Source organism: Patiria miniata, unplaced genomic scaffold, assembly GCF_015706575.1.
Source record: "Patiria miniata isolate m_02_andy unplaced genomic scaffold, ASM1570657v1 HiC_scaffold_3, whole genome shotgun sequence".
In the NCBI taxonomy this organism is placed as follows: domain Eukaryota; kingdom Metazoa; phylum Echinodermata; class Asteroidea; order Valvatida; family Asterinidae; genus Patiria; species Patiria miniata.
This window is the reverse complement of record NW_024037069.1, coordinates 29,238,339-29,256,463: the sequence shown is the minus strand read 5'-3', so window position 1 is coordinate 29,256,463 and position 18,125 is coordinate 29,238,339. Positions and strand designations below refer to the sequence as shown.

The window sequence follows — 18,125 nt, the reverse complement described above, 5'->3', positions numbered from 1 at the left end:
GTGATTGATAGAACAGAAGTTGAGTCAACAATTTTAATTTATAATAGTCATCAAATTGCAATATTTTCAATATGTTGTAAATTGTAATGCTTTCTTTCCTTTCGAAATACCCATTTATCGCCCTTGATTGGATGGGCCCAGTCAGGACACAAAATATATGTAACAAATAGGACATTACACACATTGCAGATCCTATACATGGTGCCCGGATGTGCTGTATTCTCGTAAAATCTCATAGGTTTTTGAGGTCAATTTACACGCTCTCTTGGATGAGTATTTCAGTTTTTGAAACTTTTTGAAATATTTAGCAAAAATGGCAAAAATTAATTTTTGTGTCCGCGCTACGTCCGTAACCACTCTTCCTTAAAAGTTGGAAACTAACCTTTTAGTCTCTATACTACCCCGAACCACCATGCCTCTTACTTTCTGCACTGCCCCAAATCACCCTGCCTGTTACTATCTGTACTGCTGCAAATGGCCCTGCCTGTTCTCCATTCTGCCCAAAACCATCCTGCCTATCATTCCACATTTTGCCCCTAACCGCCCAAGCACTCCATGATCTTATGGATTCATCAGGGAATAACTAAAATGTAATACAATGTAGTACAAAAAGTTCTGGGATTGGTCGAAACATCATGGGGGGCGGGGCTTAATGGATCAGCCTACCCTTACCACTTGAGGAACGTCCTTGTAGCTGCAGTTTTGGAAGTATTCTCTCTCGCTGGGTACGTCGAACGCCGTGCCGCTCTGAGGTTCCACCCAGCATTCTGTCACCAGCTGTAGTCTGCCGTCTGCCTCCGCTGTGTCCTGCTCGTCAAGAGGGTCCAAGTCGGGATGGTTGGAGCCCCTGGGAGGAAAGAAAGAAATTCACATCACTCTTCAGATGTTTTGAAAATTTTAAAGTTCCTTCAGCATATGGAATGAATAAATCATATCTGTTCAATGCTCTTAAAGAGCTTTTCATTTTCAAAGATTAAGCCGGTGTGGTGTGAGAATGGGACTCCATGAAATACGGACTGATTGGTTGTATTGTGAAGTTAATTAGGACAGTGGGAGTGTTAGAGTCCATTTAAGGCAAAACAGACCAGATTTCATGGGAGTCACAATTTCATATGACACTTTTTTTGTGTGACCAGAACACCCTTGCCATGACAGCAAATATGAACATGAATTTGTGAGTTCACAGCAAGTTGTTATAAAGGTTGAATCATTTTATATTCAGCACAATTTTGCTGTGAAGAATTTTGTTGGGTGAACTTTTGTTCCAGTCAGTCTTCAATTCAAATAAGATTTTTTTATCACTTTTGTCCTTCAAAGAGTTTGGGAAATTGCAAATGATTCTATTGGTCTTTGTAACAAATCTATTTCCTATTTTTTCGAGACTGAAACCTGACCTTATCAATACGAATGAAGACAGGAGATTCTTTGGAATCTTCCCTTTAGTTTGATTTGCCAAGTACAAAAGTACACCTACATGCAGAACACAGTGCTTCTTTGTATATGAAATTCAAGTGACCTTACTTAAAGCTACAGTCCATCATTTGCAGCCATCAAAAAAGTAACTGACGTAATTATTGTTGAAAAAACATACTTGGTTGAAAGATAATAAGGGGACTAAACTCCCTGTGAAATTTTTCTTTCTGGCACGCTGTTGAAGAAATCAACAAAAGAAGGCCTTTTCCAACAGTGCGTCTAAAGACGCAGAAATTCCGTTCGTAGTTCGGGTTTTTTTTTAATTCGGCGAAGCGCGCGCAAGCGTTGACACAACGCACATGCACAGGGGGTCATATAATTCGTCGATTCAGTGCCGCGTAGCTGTAATCTGCTCAGTGAGAACGTGTCTTGGACGCTGAATTCAGGGCCAATTCAAAACATGATTCAGCAAATTTGGATTTGAAATTGAGATCCTAGAATGCTGTTTTTCTCGGAATATACAGCTGAAGCTGAGCTGAAACTTCATCAGGTTAGTTGTTCAGCACCCTTCTTTAGATTCTGCGCACATTTGTTGCTTCGAACGAACAAAATGCACAAATTTCAAATGATGGACTGTACCTATAAGAGGGCGTAGGGACAAGGGCGAGCTGGCCGTTTTCTGACTCTATATCTAAAAGAGCTATTGACACAGTGTTCAGACTACATTCTCACCCTGTAGTCCTGTCCATGCAGTATGTCGCCGTGTGCGGCGGGAACACGATGTACTGCACCAGGCATGGGAACACATCGTCCCCCGCCCCGTCTGTCGCTGTGTCTGTCACCCCATCTGCCACTGTGTCTGGGTCCACGTCTGCTGACTCTGCTTCAGGCTTGGGACTGGCCGGTGGTTGTTGGGACTGGGTTAGTCCGGGGTAGAGGTCCCTACTGCCAGACTTCATTGGATTCTGTACGGAGGGAGGACAACTTGGGCATTTACAGATTTTTCTTTGTGCCAGTTTCTTAATTTTAACTTCTCAGTTTTACTCAGTTCTACTTCAAGCTCTATACGTTTACTGTTGTGACCCCTGTTAAAAAGTTAGATCAAGAAGGACCAGGGGTGTGAGTGACCACTGATAAAAATAGCTGAAAACAGCTGAAAAAGGTGTAAAAAAGCTGAACTTTGGAAATCTCCTATACTTTTGTACACAGCAAGTGAGGGAAAAAACGCTGAAATCCACAACAGAAACAGCTGAAATCAGCTTTAAAGCTGAGATTTCACACCCCTGAAGGACACAGAAATCGTCCTCTACCTTTTTATGATACAGTGAAATCTCGATAAGTCAAAACCTGTTAACTAAAAAACCCTTCTAACTCCAAGTAAAAACGTTTTCCTGTCAATTGTTGTTGAATAGAGAATCCATTGGATAACTCAAAACTCTGCTCAACTCAAAATTTGAGCCAATTCCCCCGAGGTTTGACTTATAGAGATTCCACGTTAATTTGTTCTGTAAAAATTGCATACTTTTTGCATTATAGAGCTTCACCACTGCCACTAAAATTGAATAATAGACAAAAAGATCAATTTTGTCAAGATCCCTTTTGAAATAAAACTATGTGCAGTACAATTTAATGACTCTCTGCGAAGGTTAAAAACATTTTAGAAGGAAAATTAAACGGTTTCCATGGTTACCTTCATCTTGAGTTCGGTGACAAAACTGATGATCCCCGAGTTGGAGTAGGAGAAATGGAAGCCTTCCTGAAGCCTCAAACTAGGACAAAAATGAGAAAATATTGACACATAAATTTAAAAGATTCTTAACTTTTAACATTATAATTTTACGAAGGCAAAAATTGGGTTTAAGAATCACAAAAATAAATACAGATGGAAAGAAGAGTGAAAGCGTCTCCTTCATCAATTAAATTCATCAAACAAACTACTGGTTTTGAAAATAAATCAGATATTCTGAAAATGTTAATGAGATTATCACAACTATAAATGCCAAAACAAAAAAATTCACCAAAATACATTGAACACTTTTGAATGAGTATTCGCTCTTTTCACACTTCCGCCATGGGCATGCAGAGCCTCGATCTGGCAACTTAACAGACTGAGAATATAGCCGGTTCAGTGATTCCCATGTCGGGGTTCAGATCACTGAACCGGCTATTTTTATTGTGTAAAGTTGCTAGATCAAGGCTGTGCATGCCCAATGGCGGAGTGTGAAAAGAGCGAATTGTGAAGTGATCCCCACTCAGGATTGCAAGAAGAATATGCTTCAAAACTCATTACTTTGAGAAGTTTTGAGGAGTTTTGAGTCAATAAAAACGCAGTATTAGAAACAAAAATATTAAGAATATAAACCACCCCTATTCATCATAATGTTAACCCTCTTTTCAAAGTACCTTTCCTTCTCTTCACTATGCTTTTTATCCCATCTCATTTGGACAATCCTGTCCAGAGATAGAGTACATTGAAGAAGGGTTATAAATTCCAAGCTGGTCTGATTTGTGAAATCACACATACCTAATGAAAGGTTTGAATTCAGTACAGGTGAAAGTATTTGTGGATCACAAAGAAGGACATGTGTGGCAGGATTAGGCTTACATAATCCTTTAGTCCACAATCAATGTTATTAGTCAATAATTCATGATGCTTTGAAACAATGATAGTCCAGTTATTAAATTTAAGTGATACTTATCATCAGTTGTTTCAAAGAAAGTTTTGTTCTGGTTTAATTGTCTTCAATGCATACCTGCATTGTACATAACTGGTCGTTGTGTTAAGGTCATTGAATCAGACCAACCCGCTTCAGAAGGGCTTCACAAAACTTGTCATAACTTTTGAACCAAAAGTCCAAATTCCACCAAACAAAAATCTTGTCAAAGATGAAATTATGGACAATCAAATCCTTATCAAATTAGGCACACCAGTAGCATAATTTTCTCAGAAAAAAAATCGCTTTGAATCCTGCGTTTTTATTGACACACGCTGTATTATGCATCTCTCTCAAGACTTACTCTGTGAGAACAGACAGGACATGGGCCACCGCTTCCGTTGAGATAGGAGCACTGCGATCATTCTGAGCATCCCATATCCATCGATGATGGTGTAGGTAGCAGGCCAGACGATTCAGGTCCTTGACGGGCCCTTTGCTGTCCATGTAGACAGGAACGGAACCCGTCGTGACTTGGATCGAAGTCTTTAGGTCAGCGAAGTCCGGAGGCATCCTTTCGTATCTGAAAGTGGAAAGAATTAAAAAGGCCTGGTAGTGGAGAATTTCTTAATAACTTCATTAATTTGGGCCAGACCACTGACATTATAATAGTCGTCTACATTTTTAAGACAGAATTGCAGACAAAACTACAACAAGTACATGATCAATGTTTTAGTACTCTAAGCAGGTTATTGTCTGCTGATGTTTCATGGCGACCGTAAGCTCATGAAAGAGCATGCTAACTGATTTGCTTAAAATGGTTATGAAAAAAAGAAGATCGCTGTGTACACACAGTCATGCACTTATTTTGTTATGATATATGATAAACGTTAGCACAGATTCATTTGCTAACAATCTATCCATCGTCATGATCGTGGATCTTTTAAAAAAAAATCTGGGCCATGTTCACACGGGTTTACAGAATATTAACAAAAAAGAAATTTGCGATATCAATTTGAAATTCCAGATGTGAGCACATTATAAGCTAAGCTAACAAACCTTCAGATATAAATAAACAGTCCTATTAGGCAAAGGGCTCATTTGCAAAAAACAACAGCTGAGAACAGGTTTTCAGAAATGTAAACGCCTTGAACTTTTGGCTGATTAACGTTTCACAAACGACAACAAATTCGGTTCCAGATATAAGCTGGCAATATCACTTGTTACAAGGTGTCTTAGACATCATACTGTGATTTCATTGGTTGAGAACGACCTCGCGCCAAATTTTTAAAACAAGTCTATCCCGGTGATGCCAAAAAAGTCATGCCCTGTATCACCACTTTTAAATAACAAACTTTAAACAAGCTGGAACTTCAGCAGTAACGTACTTGACCAGGATGATATCAATAGGCCTGGCCAGGATGATGACACAGGACTTGTCTGTGTTCTGTTTCTGCTCCTGCTGGGCAGCTTTGCCCTTGGCCGCTGCAGCCATCTTAGAGACGATGGACTTGCGCTGGCCGGTGTTGGCTTTGAGGTAGCCAGTCTGCCTGGTAGGCACGGTCAGGTCTTGTAACTTCTGCCTCAGTTCGCTCACGATCTAAGCATCAAGGCAAAACAAATAAATACTTCACATGTATGCAAAGAGAAACAATCACATTAATGCGAAGAGATGTGGCAAAACATTTGTGACAAAATCCACCAGACACGAAATTTGTGCCATGCGAATTCTTGCTGTGGTTGACCTTCAATTTAATTAATTAGCCTAAGCAACATGGCAAAAAAGGCCCATTGAATCTAAAGGCTGTTTAATACTTCACATAAGTGCAAAAGGAAATCACAGGAGTAAAAAGAGACATAGCAAGCTTTTTGTGGTAAACTTTGCCAGAGTTGAAATGCGTTAATTTTTTTTTTTTGCAAATGTGACCTGATCAAAACAAAATGAGTTCCAAGTTGCAAGAATTACTTTTGAGTGACACTCGTTAAAACAAAAAGCAGAATTTGTTCTTTTCACTAAACCTGAAAAATAAATTGGTTGATAAAAGCCCTTAAAACTTATTTTGCGGGATCCAGTCACAAATTCTGCTATTCAAATACTTGCCAGAGTGTAACAACCTCACAATCAATTTTCACTTATGTGCCGAGTGTGAACTGATCTAAACTGTCAGCGTTTAAAAAAAGGAAATTGCGGGAGCTTTGTGATAGAATAAGTAAATGACTCGAAGTTCTCCCAAATCTTGTAGGAGCCTTCTGTTTCCTCTTTACCTGGTTTCTCTCATGTCCCGGCGTTCCTCCCAGGAAGGCTAGTCTGATGACCACACAAGGTGCTTTAGACTGCACTCTGATCAGATAGAAGGACGTAGGAGGACTACTGGCATCCCTAGTCAATATCAACAACAACAAAAAATATTCAGAAACTTTTTATTAGCTTGTCTCCACCCTTGCAGAGTCATGTGACAGGCATAATTTGGGGTGTAATAAGACTTCACACTTAATCAGGACTTTTAGCGTGACAACGATTTGTTCAATATAAAAGAATGTGTAACTGTGGGTAACTGGCAAAAATTCCCAATAAACCACAGATTAAACCAAAGAAGTTGACTGAACTGATACATGTATTTGAACAACCGACTTCTGGAACACTGTACCGACGTTCCAACCAACTGAGCTGTCCGGCTGTAAGTTAGCATCTTCCAATCTTACACTGTCTTTATGGTGCACTAATGTATTCGGTTGAGTCCAGAGCGAATAAGAATGCATCGAATTTATCATTGATATGCTAATGATTGTATGGTTCGATGGTTAGAGCGGGAATTTTGAATAGGGAGTGGTATGTGATGCTAGCGGAGAAACGTGTCACTTCACGTTTGCCAGCAGCAACGCAACACACGTTATTTATTCAATTTATATGCTATTGTAATGGCTAACGTAATTTCAATCTTAAAATATGTTGTTTTAAGAACCTCCCATTATCATTGCTTAGCTAGCCTGAGAGCGGTGGTCAGCATAGGTCAGTGCATACGTTTCCACTTTTTCCAAAAAGGTTTGTAGTTTTTCGTATCTGGCGATCACCAGAAGCAATGGGTCAAATTTACGGTTTATTATGATGATATATCTTGATGTATATTGTGCAAAGTTATCAGTAATAATGATGTGTATTGGAGAAGTTGAAGAAACAAGCGTAGGCTAATTAAAGTACTGGTTGCTGCAGCTCACACAATCCCAAATTAATGAGTATAGTCATAAACCAGGTTGAACTCCTGAGCTAGTCAATTTCTTTATTTAACTTTTGATAAATTGAAAATATAGTTAGCAGGTGCCATGTCACTCATTCTTTTGAGAAACAAAAGTAATAATCTTTCCCAAAATATCTTATAACGACAGGTTATCCTGACTTACGTTGACGTGAGGGTGATGTAGCTGTGGTTCTCCAGCAACGTGAAGGTGCTGAATTCAGTCAAGAGTGAGTTGAGCTCCTTCTGGGCAACTCTGCTCTGGATGTTGTTGTATCGACCGTTGCTATTAGGCAGGTACAGATGCTTTGGCAAAGGCCTAAAGGGGGGGGGGGGGGGGAGAGGGAGTACATTAATAGCACAACAAATGAAATGGAATTTGTCAAGTTTTTGGCAGAATAAAGGATGTCAACCGCTATTGTGGCACTCAAATCACCATCATTCTAAGTTTCTGCAAGTGTCATTGTGTCATTGTCGTAATAAGTTGTCAATGTCATTATTAGTTGTCATTGTCATTGTCTGTGACAGGTGTCTTCTGGTTGATTCACTTACATATCTGGCACCAGGAGAAGAGCAATTCTGTGAGTGTGCAACCATCTCTGCCTGCGAGCAAAAATTGGGGAAAAAAATATAAAAATGATTTCACGACTTACTTCAACACAACACGGAAACACCTTCTCAATTAAAGAATCTGAAATGATTGATTTGACTGATATTACCATTTCTTGGGTTCCATGAGAGAGATCCTTTTCCAGAATCCTGCAAACAGCTCCAGGCTGGAATCTCTGTAAGAAATTAAACAAAAGGATGCGCAATCAACCAATCTACAGTAGGCTTCTACTGAAGATTGTCACCCCCGTTTCAGGCTAGCATTCTAGAACCCCACAGAACCAATTTATTCAATAGATTTAGATGAAAGTGCATGAAAAGTTTGACCGTTTTAAAACAGTTCGGGAGCGACTTTGTCAAAAGGTCGACTTTTGCAATCATTTGGAGTGACTCCCAAGTCAAGTCAAAGGAAATTAATACTCAGTGTGTTACCTCCCGAGTGAAAGTTGGAAAAAATCACTCAAGTGGGACTCGAACCCACGATCTCCTGCTTTCTAGTGCAGACGCTTTCTAGTGAAGGGCAAAAACCTAATGTGATTTACATCACCCCGACACAAAATTCGATCTTATGAACAGGAAAATTAATAAATAATGCAAGCTTGTCTAAAACCAAAACCTGCTTGAGTCGACCCAATCACAGGGCTGCAAATTCGAAGTCACACAAAAGAAATTTATAGCTTTACGAGATTCATTCCAGTGTTTTTATTTTTCCAACTTTTTAATGGCATATATGAGAAATTAAAAACAAGAGCAAATCAGCTGATCCAAGGAAATCTTGCATTTCTGTAAATACCATTACGTTCAAATCTGGAATCTCAGTCTGAAATGGTTACCACATGTCTTAGAAACCTACTTGCTGTCAAATTTCTGAGCCAGGACCGGGGTCTCGGAGTAAGGAGGCATGTAGAGCAGAGGGATACCCTTCTTGATGCCGTCGGGCACCGTGTAGTAGATGGAGTTGGTGGAGAAAGACTGCAGATGGACCAGAAGTTGATCGGTCTCCTGCAAACTGGGGGATCGAGAAGAAACAATTTTTGAAAAATTTTAAACGCAAAAAAATAGCAACTGATGCTAAAATGTGACCCAACTTAACAATATGAGTCACTAGTTGGTAGAGGTACTGTTGAGTGTTTGAACTATTTACAAATCCTGTGCAATGGAAATCAGTCAAAACAAGGCGAGTCAGAATGATCTGGACCCAAGTTCACAATTTTTTTGTGGCAAATAGAGTATTTTGAGAACAAAACTGAGTGTTTCATATGAATGGTTATTATCTAGTCTTCCACAGGAATTTTGAAATTTTCAAATTTAGCGGCTGTGGTGAGGAGTTACGCCATTTTCATTGAAGTGGCTCATTTTCCAGTCTGCACACGGAATTGGTTTTGCCTTTTTTAAAAGTGTCAATAACTTCAAGTGAGTCAGTCACCATGACTAGGTTTTTATTTATTGTTACACTGCTTCACATCAGTACGCGATTTCAATAAATTTGTTGAACCATGGAACCGTGGTCAGAGTGTTTTTTTAGCGTGTGTTCTTTGCTAGTGCTTTTTTTCAAAATGGTACAATGGATATACATGAAACTTTCACCAAATGTGTCAAAAATACCAGCCTATAACATATCTCATTTGCATTTGTTTTGATAATTGCTTCATATTTTTATTATTTTCATTAATTTGCATGCACATCATTCTGACTCACCCTGTATTTTCACATATCTGAATATGTAAAGATGTCAAACAGTGTGATCTGTGAAAATACAGAGCAAAGTACGCTCTTCTCACTGCACTGGTAAAATCCATTCAGTACAACAATGTCCTTAAGACTCAAACAGAGACTCGTGTGGGTTTCAGGTTTACCTGCGCAGCGTCTGCCAGAAGTTCATGACCACCCTGGTGCGGTAGGCATTGTGGGGACTCTTCTTCATGCGACACGTCAAGTCATGAAGGAACTCATAGCTACCCTCCATGATGACATCCACGTTGGTCAGATGCCTGCCAACCAAATCATACAACTTCAAATATTTTGGTTCCTTTTTCAAATTCTGCTCTTTTTTTTTGTGGACCGACTTCTCTGAAAGCTGCATAGCATCCTAAAACCAGATAAATGTTCATCAAAATATCAAAATGTACCCTTTTTACAATAAGCAACAATTCTATATTCTCAACACACAATATGCCAAACCGGTATTCCAACTTCACATGAACATAACAAGATTCCACGATTTTCAATTTGGGATAAACTCAGCAGATAAATTCACACAAGTCTATGGGGGACGTGGTAACCGAATCTGCATTCTGTAATTTTTCATGCACTCCAACAGACGATGGCAATTTCGTTCACACAAAAGTTGAGGCATACAAAACGTCTAAGAACACTTCGCTGTCAAAACATTTTGAAATTTTGCACTTACTTCACAACATATATTTTTTTTTTAATTTTGCTGGTACCTGCTATGATTTTGCATGCATATGGCAAACTATTTATTCCGAAAGGAAAAACGCCAAATCTTGATGTGCACATGTGTAGTTGAAATACATAACTTGATTATTTGTAATAACAAAATCCAACTCTTACCCCCAACCCCCGGATATAAATTCACAAAAATATAAATACTAAAAATAGAATTTCCACATGTGGTTTACACCAACCTGTTAGGATTCAGGGGCCATGCTGAGGATGCAATGTACTCAATCCTGCCGTTGTATTTCCAGGGGAGTGCTAACTTCACCTCAATCTGTTTGTCATCTAACATAATATATCAAAATATTGATTACTAATAACACTACTACCCATTGGTCACTGTGCCGCCCCAAACCAGCCCAGCACTGTACACTCTTATGGATTCATCCAGGAGTAAAAACAATGTAATACAATGTGATACAATGTAATACAATGTACTACAATGTAACACAATGTAACACAAATGCTAATTGGTTTACATTCATTTCAGCAAGGCATTTGAGAGTCGTGGCCAACCAACTTATTCCTAAGATTGAATAAAGCTTGACGTTTGGAACAATCAGGAGCGACTACACACATAATTGTGACTGTTGCAATTGTGCGGAACAACTCCAGCATCTAGTCAATGGAAATTTTCCTGTCTGAAATTAAAATCTATTTTGGTCAACAAGAGTTGCTCCTTATACTTTTGCAGTGTTAAGAGTACAGAATATCAAGGGTCTATGATATGCGAGCAGATTCGGCTATTAATTATGCAAAACAAAACTGGGTTTTGATCTCCAAATTCCGACCATTCAGCGATCGCCTCCTATCGGGTCTTCCGTATAACCCGTTGTTGTATTACAAAAACAGGACAGCCAAATTAACCAATCAACAGCTTAGTCCACATTTCTTATCGAAATGATGTCACAATTTCTAAAGTTGATTCTGATTGGCTGGCGCGCAGGGTCGCATAAACTTTGCATTGCTCACATATGTGATGCGATCAAGCTAAATGAGTCGTTTGTCGGGAATTTTTATTTAGAGATACAGGCCAAAATAGGGCCACTTCATCACATCTCTTCATCACATCTCTTGGTGTTCCAACTTCCATTATTTTGGAACTAAAGAAGGTACCCGCAACGGTTTTAACAGCAGTAATGCTGAGATTGTGCTCTTTTCAAATCTATAATAAAAATGTTTTTGACCAGGGTCGACAAACTACTCATGTAGCTTGATCGCATCACATATATCAGACGTTGGTTATGGAGAGCGCTCCATTGGACAATGGTTGATACTCAGAATAAAGCAGTGTGCCCTTGTGCCTAGGCAGACAGGTATCCATACATACTTTTAGTAAGAGCTACATCCTTGATGGTGTAGCCTTCTCTCAGTCTGACAGACAGCACGTTAGCCAGGCTGGTATGCAGCTTGTAATCACGGTGCTTCTTCCTGATCAAGGGAATGGTGCACAGCCCTTGCTTGTTGACAGCGAAAGGAGCTGGCGGCTGGATTCTGAAAGATCAAGGTTCTGACATTACGGAGTTTAAGTATTGATTGTATTTTTGTGTATAAATTTCAATATTCAATAAGTTACAGGGTTTTTAATAATCACAACATTTCAACGAAACTTACAACGAAATATGAAACTTAAGTACATACTTCAAAATGGACATCACCCTTAGCCCTAACCCTCCCCAATCCTCCAAAATCCTCCTTGTGGTTTTTGGAGGATTTTGGAGGATTGAGGCTGAATGGTATTTTTTAAGATAAGGATTTTGGAGGATTGAGGCTGAATGGTATTTTTCAGAAAAGGATTTTGGAGGATTGAGGCTGAATGGTATTTTTTCAGAAAAGGATTTTGGAGGATTGAGGCTGAATGGTATTTTGAGGCAGGACTGTCTGACGATTTTGAAGGATTGAGGGGCTGGGTACCCTTCATTCGAACATAAGTGCAACATTTTTGGATGAGGAGGATTTTTGAAGGATTGAGGATGAATGCATTTTGAGGCAGGACTGTCTGAAAATTTTGAAGAATTTAGGCGCTGTTGTAAAATTTGGGAGGATTTTGGAGGATGGTTCCAAGAAAAAAGGCCTAGGGGGTTAGGGTTAGTAGAGCATGTCAGTTGCGCTCAAAAACCTGCAAGATTTTACGAGAATACGGCACAACCAGGCACCATGTATAGGATCTACCTGTGTAACGTCCTATTTTTGTATTTATTTTGTGTCCTGACTGGGCCCATCCAATCAAGGGCAATAAGTGGGTATTTCGAAAGAATAGAAAGCATTACAATTTATTGAAAATATTGCGAATTGATGACTTTTATCAAGTTGACTCAACCTCCGTTCAACACAGATAGCAATTGGGTGAATTCAAAAACGGGGTCTGTGACCAGACTAGTCAGTGTTTGGTACCAAGACATTCACATGAAACAGTGAACGTTGACTGGAGAGACTTACATGCTCTATAATCGAGAAAAAGATCTAATAATACTAATTATAATAATAATAATAAGTTAAAATTTATATAGCGCCCGTCCATGAAAAAAATGATGCTCCTAGGCGCTTTCCATAAAAAAATTAAGACAAGGATAAAAATACAATGAAGCGTATACTTAAAAAGATTTAAACCCGGTTCATAACCCACACAGATAAAAATTGATCTACTGATCTACATCAGAGATCTACATCGGTAGATCAGAAATCTACTGATCTCATGGATTGGACTTCAGTATCAAAACTATCCTCACACAATGAAATATTAGCCTTGTTACGTGTTTGTGCACTATTGTTTTTTGACTGCTGTTAAAGGTAACATACATTTTTTTTTTAAATGTAACGAGATCAAGATTCTTTTGCCTGAACAACAGAGCTTTTATCCATAATTTGTATCGGTAAAAGTTATTTTGTGTGTATTATTGACCATACCCTTCTGTCTGACAGGCTACTTCCGACGAGATGACTTGATGCTGTCTCCCTGTCAAATAAAACAAAAAACACCCGAAACCAAATATCAAAAATCCAGACTTTGTCCTGAACAAATGTTTACCTGATAACCTTAATGACTGTTATACAGCAGTTCTTTCTATTTATAGTAAACACCTCTTCCAACAGTTTGTACTCTGCCTCAGATGAAATATAATAACTGCAGATAATTAACATTACTACAACTTTTTGAGTAAATTCCACCGAAGCTTCCTAAATTACTAATTTAAAACCATTTTTGATTAACAGCTTCGGTGTTATTGGATTTTTATCAGTGAAATTGCATGGCAAGTGTGTAAATACACAGTTTACCACACCTTTAAGTTTAGGAGTCACAAATATAAACTAACAGTACTCAACTGCATTGTGTAACATTGGTGGGGGGGGGGTCTAGAGACTTTGGACTAATTACATGCAAATAGTGTTCCATTACTATGGCATTTTTTATTGCAATGGCTCAATTTGATTTATTTTTCTATACAGAGTGTGCCAAAAAAGTGCAACACTGAGAAAACAACTATTTGAAACTGTTAAATGTTTCTTTCTCCAACTAAATTATATATCACATTAAAGCCTGACTATTTCTCATTCCACTCCTTTTTACCCCATTTCTCGCGGGTACCTAGATCAAGAAATATAATCAATTAAGTGAAAGGGTGTAAATTTTACTTGGGCCACTCTCACCTCGACATGCTGAATCTGGGTTAAGCATTGAATTGGCAATGAACTTGGTGACATCACAGGTGAGAATGGCCAAAGTATCATTTACACCCCTTCACTTAATTAATTGTATTGCTGGATCTAGGGACCCAAATGGAATGGGGTATTCACAAGGCGTGGATTGACAAAGAGTCAGGCTTTAATGTAATATATAATTTCATTGAAGAAGAAAAAATTAAACAGTTTGAATTATTTGTTTTCTGAATGTTGCACTTTTTTTGGAACACTCTGTATTTCCAAATGGTCTCTTACCTTTAATGTAGTCTATCTTGATACCGTCCAGCCCTTTCTGGAAGTTCCAGGATAGGAATGCCCTGTGGTACTGGTTCATCTCAATTTGATTGGAGCGCTACGGGGTAAATCATTTGTAGAATTCTAAAACATACTTTGAGAATATTAAAATGAAGATATTGATGTTGTTTTTGTGAACAACCAACTGATACTTCTTTTTTTTTCGTACATGGAGTAACAAGATTGGAGAATGAAGCATCATGTACAGTAAGGGTGGATGGGAAGTACAATAAAAAATCCTTCAAAATATAATAATAACAATAATAATAATAACTGTGTTTATATACCAGGTAGTGCTTTATACCAACAGTCTAAAAGCGCATTACAATTAGTACCCCTGTTCATCAGGCTATGAGACCAGTTTTTGCAGCAGCTCAAGATCAGCGCATTCCGGTCTCTACCTTCACAGGTACCCATTTATACTCCTGGGTGGAGAGAGGCAATTGTAGTAAAGTGTCTTGCCCAAGAACACAAGCACCATGTTCCCCAGTTGTTAAAATTCACCTAGTCAGTTTCCCTTTGTGGTTCATTTGAAAATTTGTAATAAAAAGCCGTATCCTCTCTGAGTGATCCCCGTTTACCATTTCCCAGGTATGTATCGTGACTTTGGGCGTGATCCCTGGCTGTATGGCATATACGGATTGATGGCTTCTGGCTAGCGCCCCTTGAACAAAAGATATTGACGAATTGGGGAACTGCCACCATAGGGCTGGATAGCTCAGTTGGTACAGCACTGGAACGGCAATCCGGAGGTCGCAGGTTCAAACCCTGCCCCAGTCAATTTCTTTGTTCAACTTTTCAAAAATTTGGAAAAAGACTAAGATGCAGACATTTTCAGCATGTATCTTTCTCCAAATACTGATATCCCTACACGTAAGACCAAAAAATAATACTTCTGCTTCCGCTTACATGGCATCTGAAAATAGGGTAGGTAGGTAGGGAATTAAATTTTTTTGGGTGCAATTTTTGTTTGCGTTGCTCATATGTAGGTGTCTGCGTGTAGTCAAGGGTAAAAGGTAGTAATTGATGGTTTTGGGGGTTTTTCTTCCTCATTTTTTCCCACAAAACATTAGGGTAGGGGCTGTCAAAATAGAATAGGTAGGGTAACCGGAAGCAGAACTATTATGTTTTTTGCCTAATAAAATGCCAAGTATTAAGACCACACTGTCCATATTGTCAGGGATAATTCCTACGTCACTTCCTTACATTTCTGTGTAATTGGTCAACACAGAAAAGGACTTAACCCTAAAGGGGCCGCACCTCAACTTTTTCCGCGGTAGCTTTGAAAAAAATTTCGCAACCCGAGCTGTTATGACTTTTTAGCCTCAAACCTTGTGCATCTTTTGATACCAAAATTATAAAAATCGGACCAAGGGTTGCCACGCAACAAAATATTTCCGGCTCTATGCGCCGTGAGTGAAAACTGAATTTTCCCATATACATAGTGTACACAGAGCAGAAATACCATTCGTGCATATGAATATTTAATTAGCCATAATTCCAAAACCCTATGACCTATAGTCATGAAATTTCTTGGGTATGTTCATGATAAGTTGTTGTATGCCTGTATCGAGTTTCATAATTTTTCGTTGTTCGAAAGCCGAGATCTTAGGGGGGCGGAATCCCCCCCCCCCCCCCAATTGAGAGATGGTAAAAATAGCTCAGCCCTTTTAGGGTTAATGCCATCAGCGTTAAAAACAATAAGCTGTACTTTCCTGAGCTCAAAGGACAACTAGGGTTTAATTTGTAAAAGCCACTCACTATTTTGGGGCACTTGGACAGGAAAGCTCCGAAGGTTGCTGTGGCGATGAACTGCATGATCTCCGTGTGCGGGATGTAACCAAAGCTGCAGTGCGGGTGGAAGCCTTTACCCACTTGCAGGAAGGAGCACGCCACGGTGCTGTTCCTCATCTGCGTCAGGAGGTGATTAGTTGAGGCGATGTCTGGCATGGCCGTCACGCCGTCAGTCACGCAGATGATGCCTGGTGTTTGTGAGAACAAGTGTGAGTGTTAAAGGTTGGTTTAGGATGGTAAAATAGGGGAGCTATAGCCCAATGGTTACATGGGTTTGAATCCTGACGGGGAACATGGTTCTTGTGCTCTTGAGCAAGGCACTTTACCATTATCAGATTATTGTTTCGTCCTTCGAATGGGACGTAAAGCCGCAAGTCCTGTGTGTTGTGTAATGCACGTTAAAGAACCCAGTAACACTTCTCGCTAAGAGAAGGGGTTTGCCCCGGTGTTTCTGGCAGTGGCTGCAATATGCACCACAGCACCTTGTAAACCCCTATATAGGTGCTACATAATGGGTCGCACATTTCTCATAAACTTCATTTACCTGTCTTTAAAAATAGACATAATTACCAGCGCCTTGAGTACCTAATTGTTGGTAGATACGTGCTCTATAAAAGATGGTGTTGTTTTTATTATCATTATTATTATTATTATTAAAAAAAAGACGGTAATAAAGTAGGGCCGTAAGTATTATTCAGTTACTCGATTAATTGATCAAAATATCGATTATTAGGTTACATTTTTCTATTTGACTAATCGAAAACCGCTTTGTGAAAATAAAGGCTTCCTTTCAGAAGGCGTATGAGAACTTGTGATGGACTTGCGATTGACTTGTGATGGACTTGTGATTGACTTGGGATGGACTTGTGATTGACTTGTGATTGACTTGTGATTGACTTGTGATTGACTTGTGATTGACTTGTGATTGACTTGGGATTGACTTGGGATTGACTTGGGATTGACTTGGGATTGACTTGGGATTGACTTGGGTTTGACTTGGGATTGACTTGAGATTGACTTGAGATTGACCTGCAATTGACTCGTGAATGACTCGTGATTGACTCGTGATTGACTTGGGATTGACTTGGGATTGACTTGGGATTGACTTGGGATTGACTTGGGATTGACTTGGGATTGACTTGGGATTGACTTGGGATTGATTTGGGATTGACTTGGGATTGACTTGGGATTGACTTGGGATTGATTTGGGATTGACTTGGGATTGACTTGGGATTGACTTGGGATTGATTTGGGATTGACTTGGGATTGACTTGGGATTGACTTGAGATTGACTTGAGATTGACTTGCAATTGACTCGTGAATGACTTGTGATTGACTTGTGATTGACTTGTGATTGACTTATGATTGGCTTGTGACTGACTTGTGATTAACTTGTGATTGACTTATGATTGACTTGTGATTGACTTGTGATTGACTAGTGACTGACAGGGGTGTGAGTGGAGTCCAAAATAAATAGCTGAAAATAGCTGAACCTGTAAATAACCGAACCTGCGAGCGCGAAGCCCTTACGGCGTGGGGTTCGGGGCCCGCCCAAGGGCCCCGGAAAAATTTTGAAATGTAGATGCTCTGTGGTGCATTTTAAAGCCCCCTGGCATGCCTGGGCCAACTATTGGTCGAAAATGTTTTGCAATTTATGCATGTTTTTAAGTTAACTTTTCCTTCTATTTGCTTGAAACTGCCTAAATGGCCAACTTGTATATGAAAACTGGGAAATTCAATCGCCGTTTTCCATATTTTAACTCCTTACTGCAGAATATTGATACACATCGTCATCGCGTGTCCCTGCTTCTGATCGAGTCGCCTAATTTCTGCCCATTAAGTTAACCATGTGTTCCATCCAAATCCATTTCCACGGATTCGTAACCTGAGGATCGGTCCTGTCAATGTCCGAATGAAACTCCGAACCTCTTGGGATAATAACACATTTGTGTTGCACTGACATCTTGCGGAATTAATGTCAAAATAC

The 18,125-nt window shown here is 39.3% G+C and overlaps 1 protein-coding gene across 1 annotated transcript in view; it reads right to left on the bottom strand.

Moving 5' to 3' along the window:
- The window catches only part of LOC119736644 (KICSTOR complex protein SZT2-like), a 36,449-nt gene that overhangs the window by 10,333 nt on the left and 7,991 nt on the right, over window positions 1-18,125 (bottom strand). Inside the window, exons 8-23 of the mRNA XM_038210659.1 lie at window positions 16,106-16,326; window positions 14,306-14,402; window positions 13,277-13,325; window positions 11,700-11,863; window positions 10,558-10,654; window positions 9,766-9,900; window positions 8,763-8,918; window positions 8,020-8,085; window positions 7,853-7,903; window positions 7,467-7,619; window positions 6,333-6,447; window positions 5,456-5,667; window positions 4,432-4,650; window positions 3,104-3,182; window positions 2,146-2,378; window positions 673-847 (exon numbers count right to left, since the gene is read on the bottom strand). Coding sequence (XP_038066587.1) covers window positions 673-847; window positions 2,146-2,378; window positions 3,104-3,182; window positions 4,432-4,650; window positions 5,456-5,667; window positions 6,333-6,447; window positions 7,467-7,619; window positions 7,853-7,903; window positions 8,020-8,085; window positions 8,763-8,918; window positions 9,766-9,900; window positions 10,558-10,654; window positions 11,700-11,863; window positions 13,277-13,325; window positions 14,306-14,402; window positions 16,106-16,326 — 2,222 coding nt within the window. The remainder of the gene's footprint in view (window positions 1-672; window positions 848-2,145; window positions 2,379-3,103; window positions 3,183-4,431; window positions 4,651-5,455; window positions 5,668-6,332; window positions 6,448-7,466; window positions 7,620-7,852; window positions 7,904-8,019; window positions 8,086-8,762; window positions 8,919-9,765; window positions 9,901-10,557; window positions 10,655-11,699; window positions 11,864-13,276; window positions 13,326-14,305; window positions 14,403-16,105; window positions 16,327-18,125) is intronic.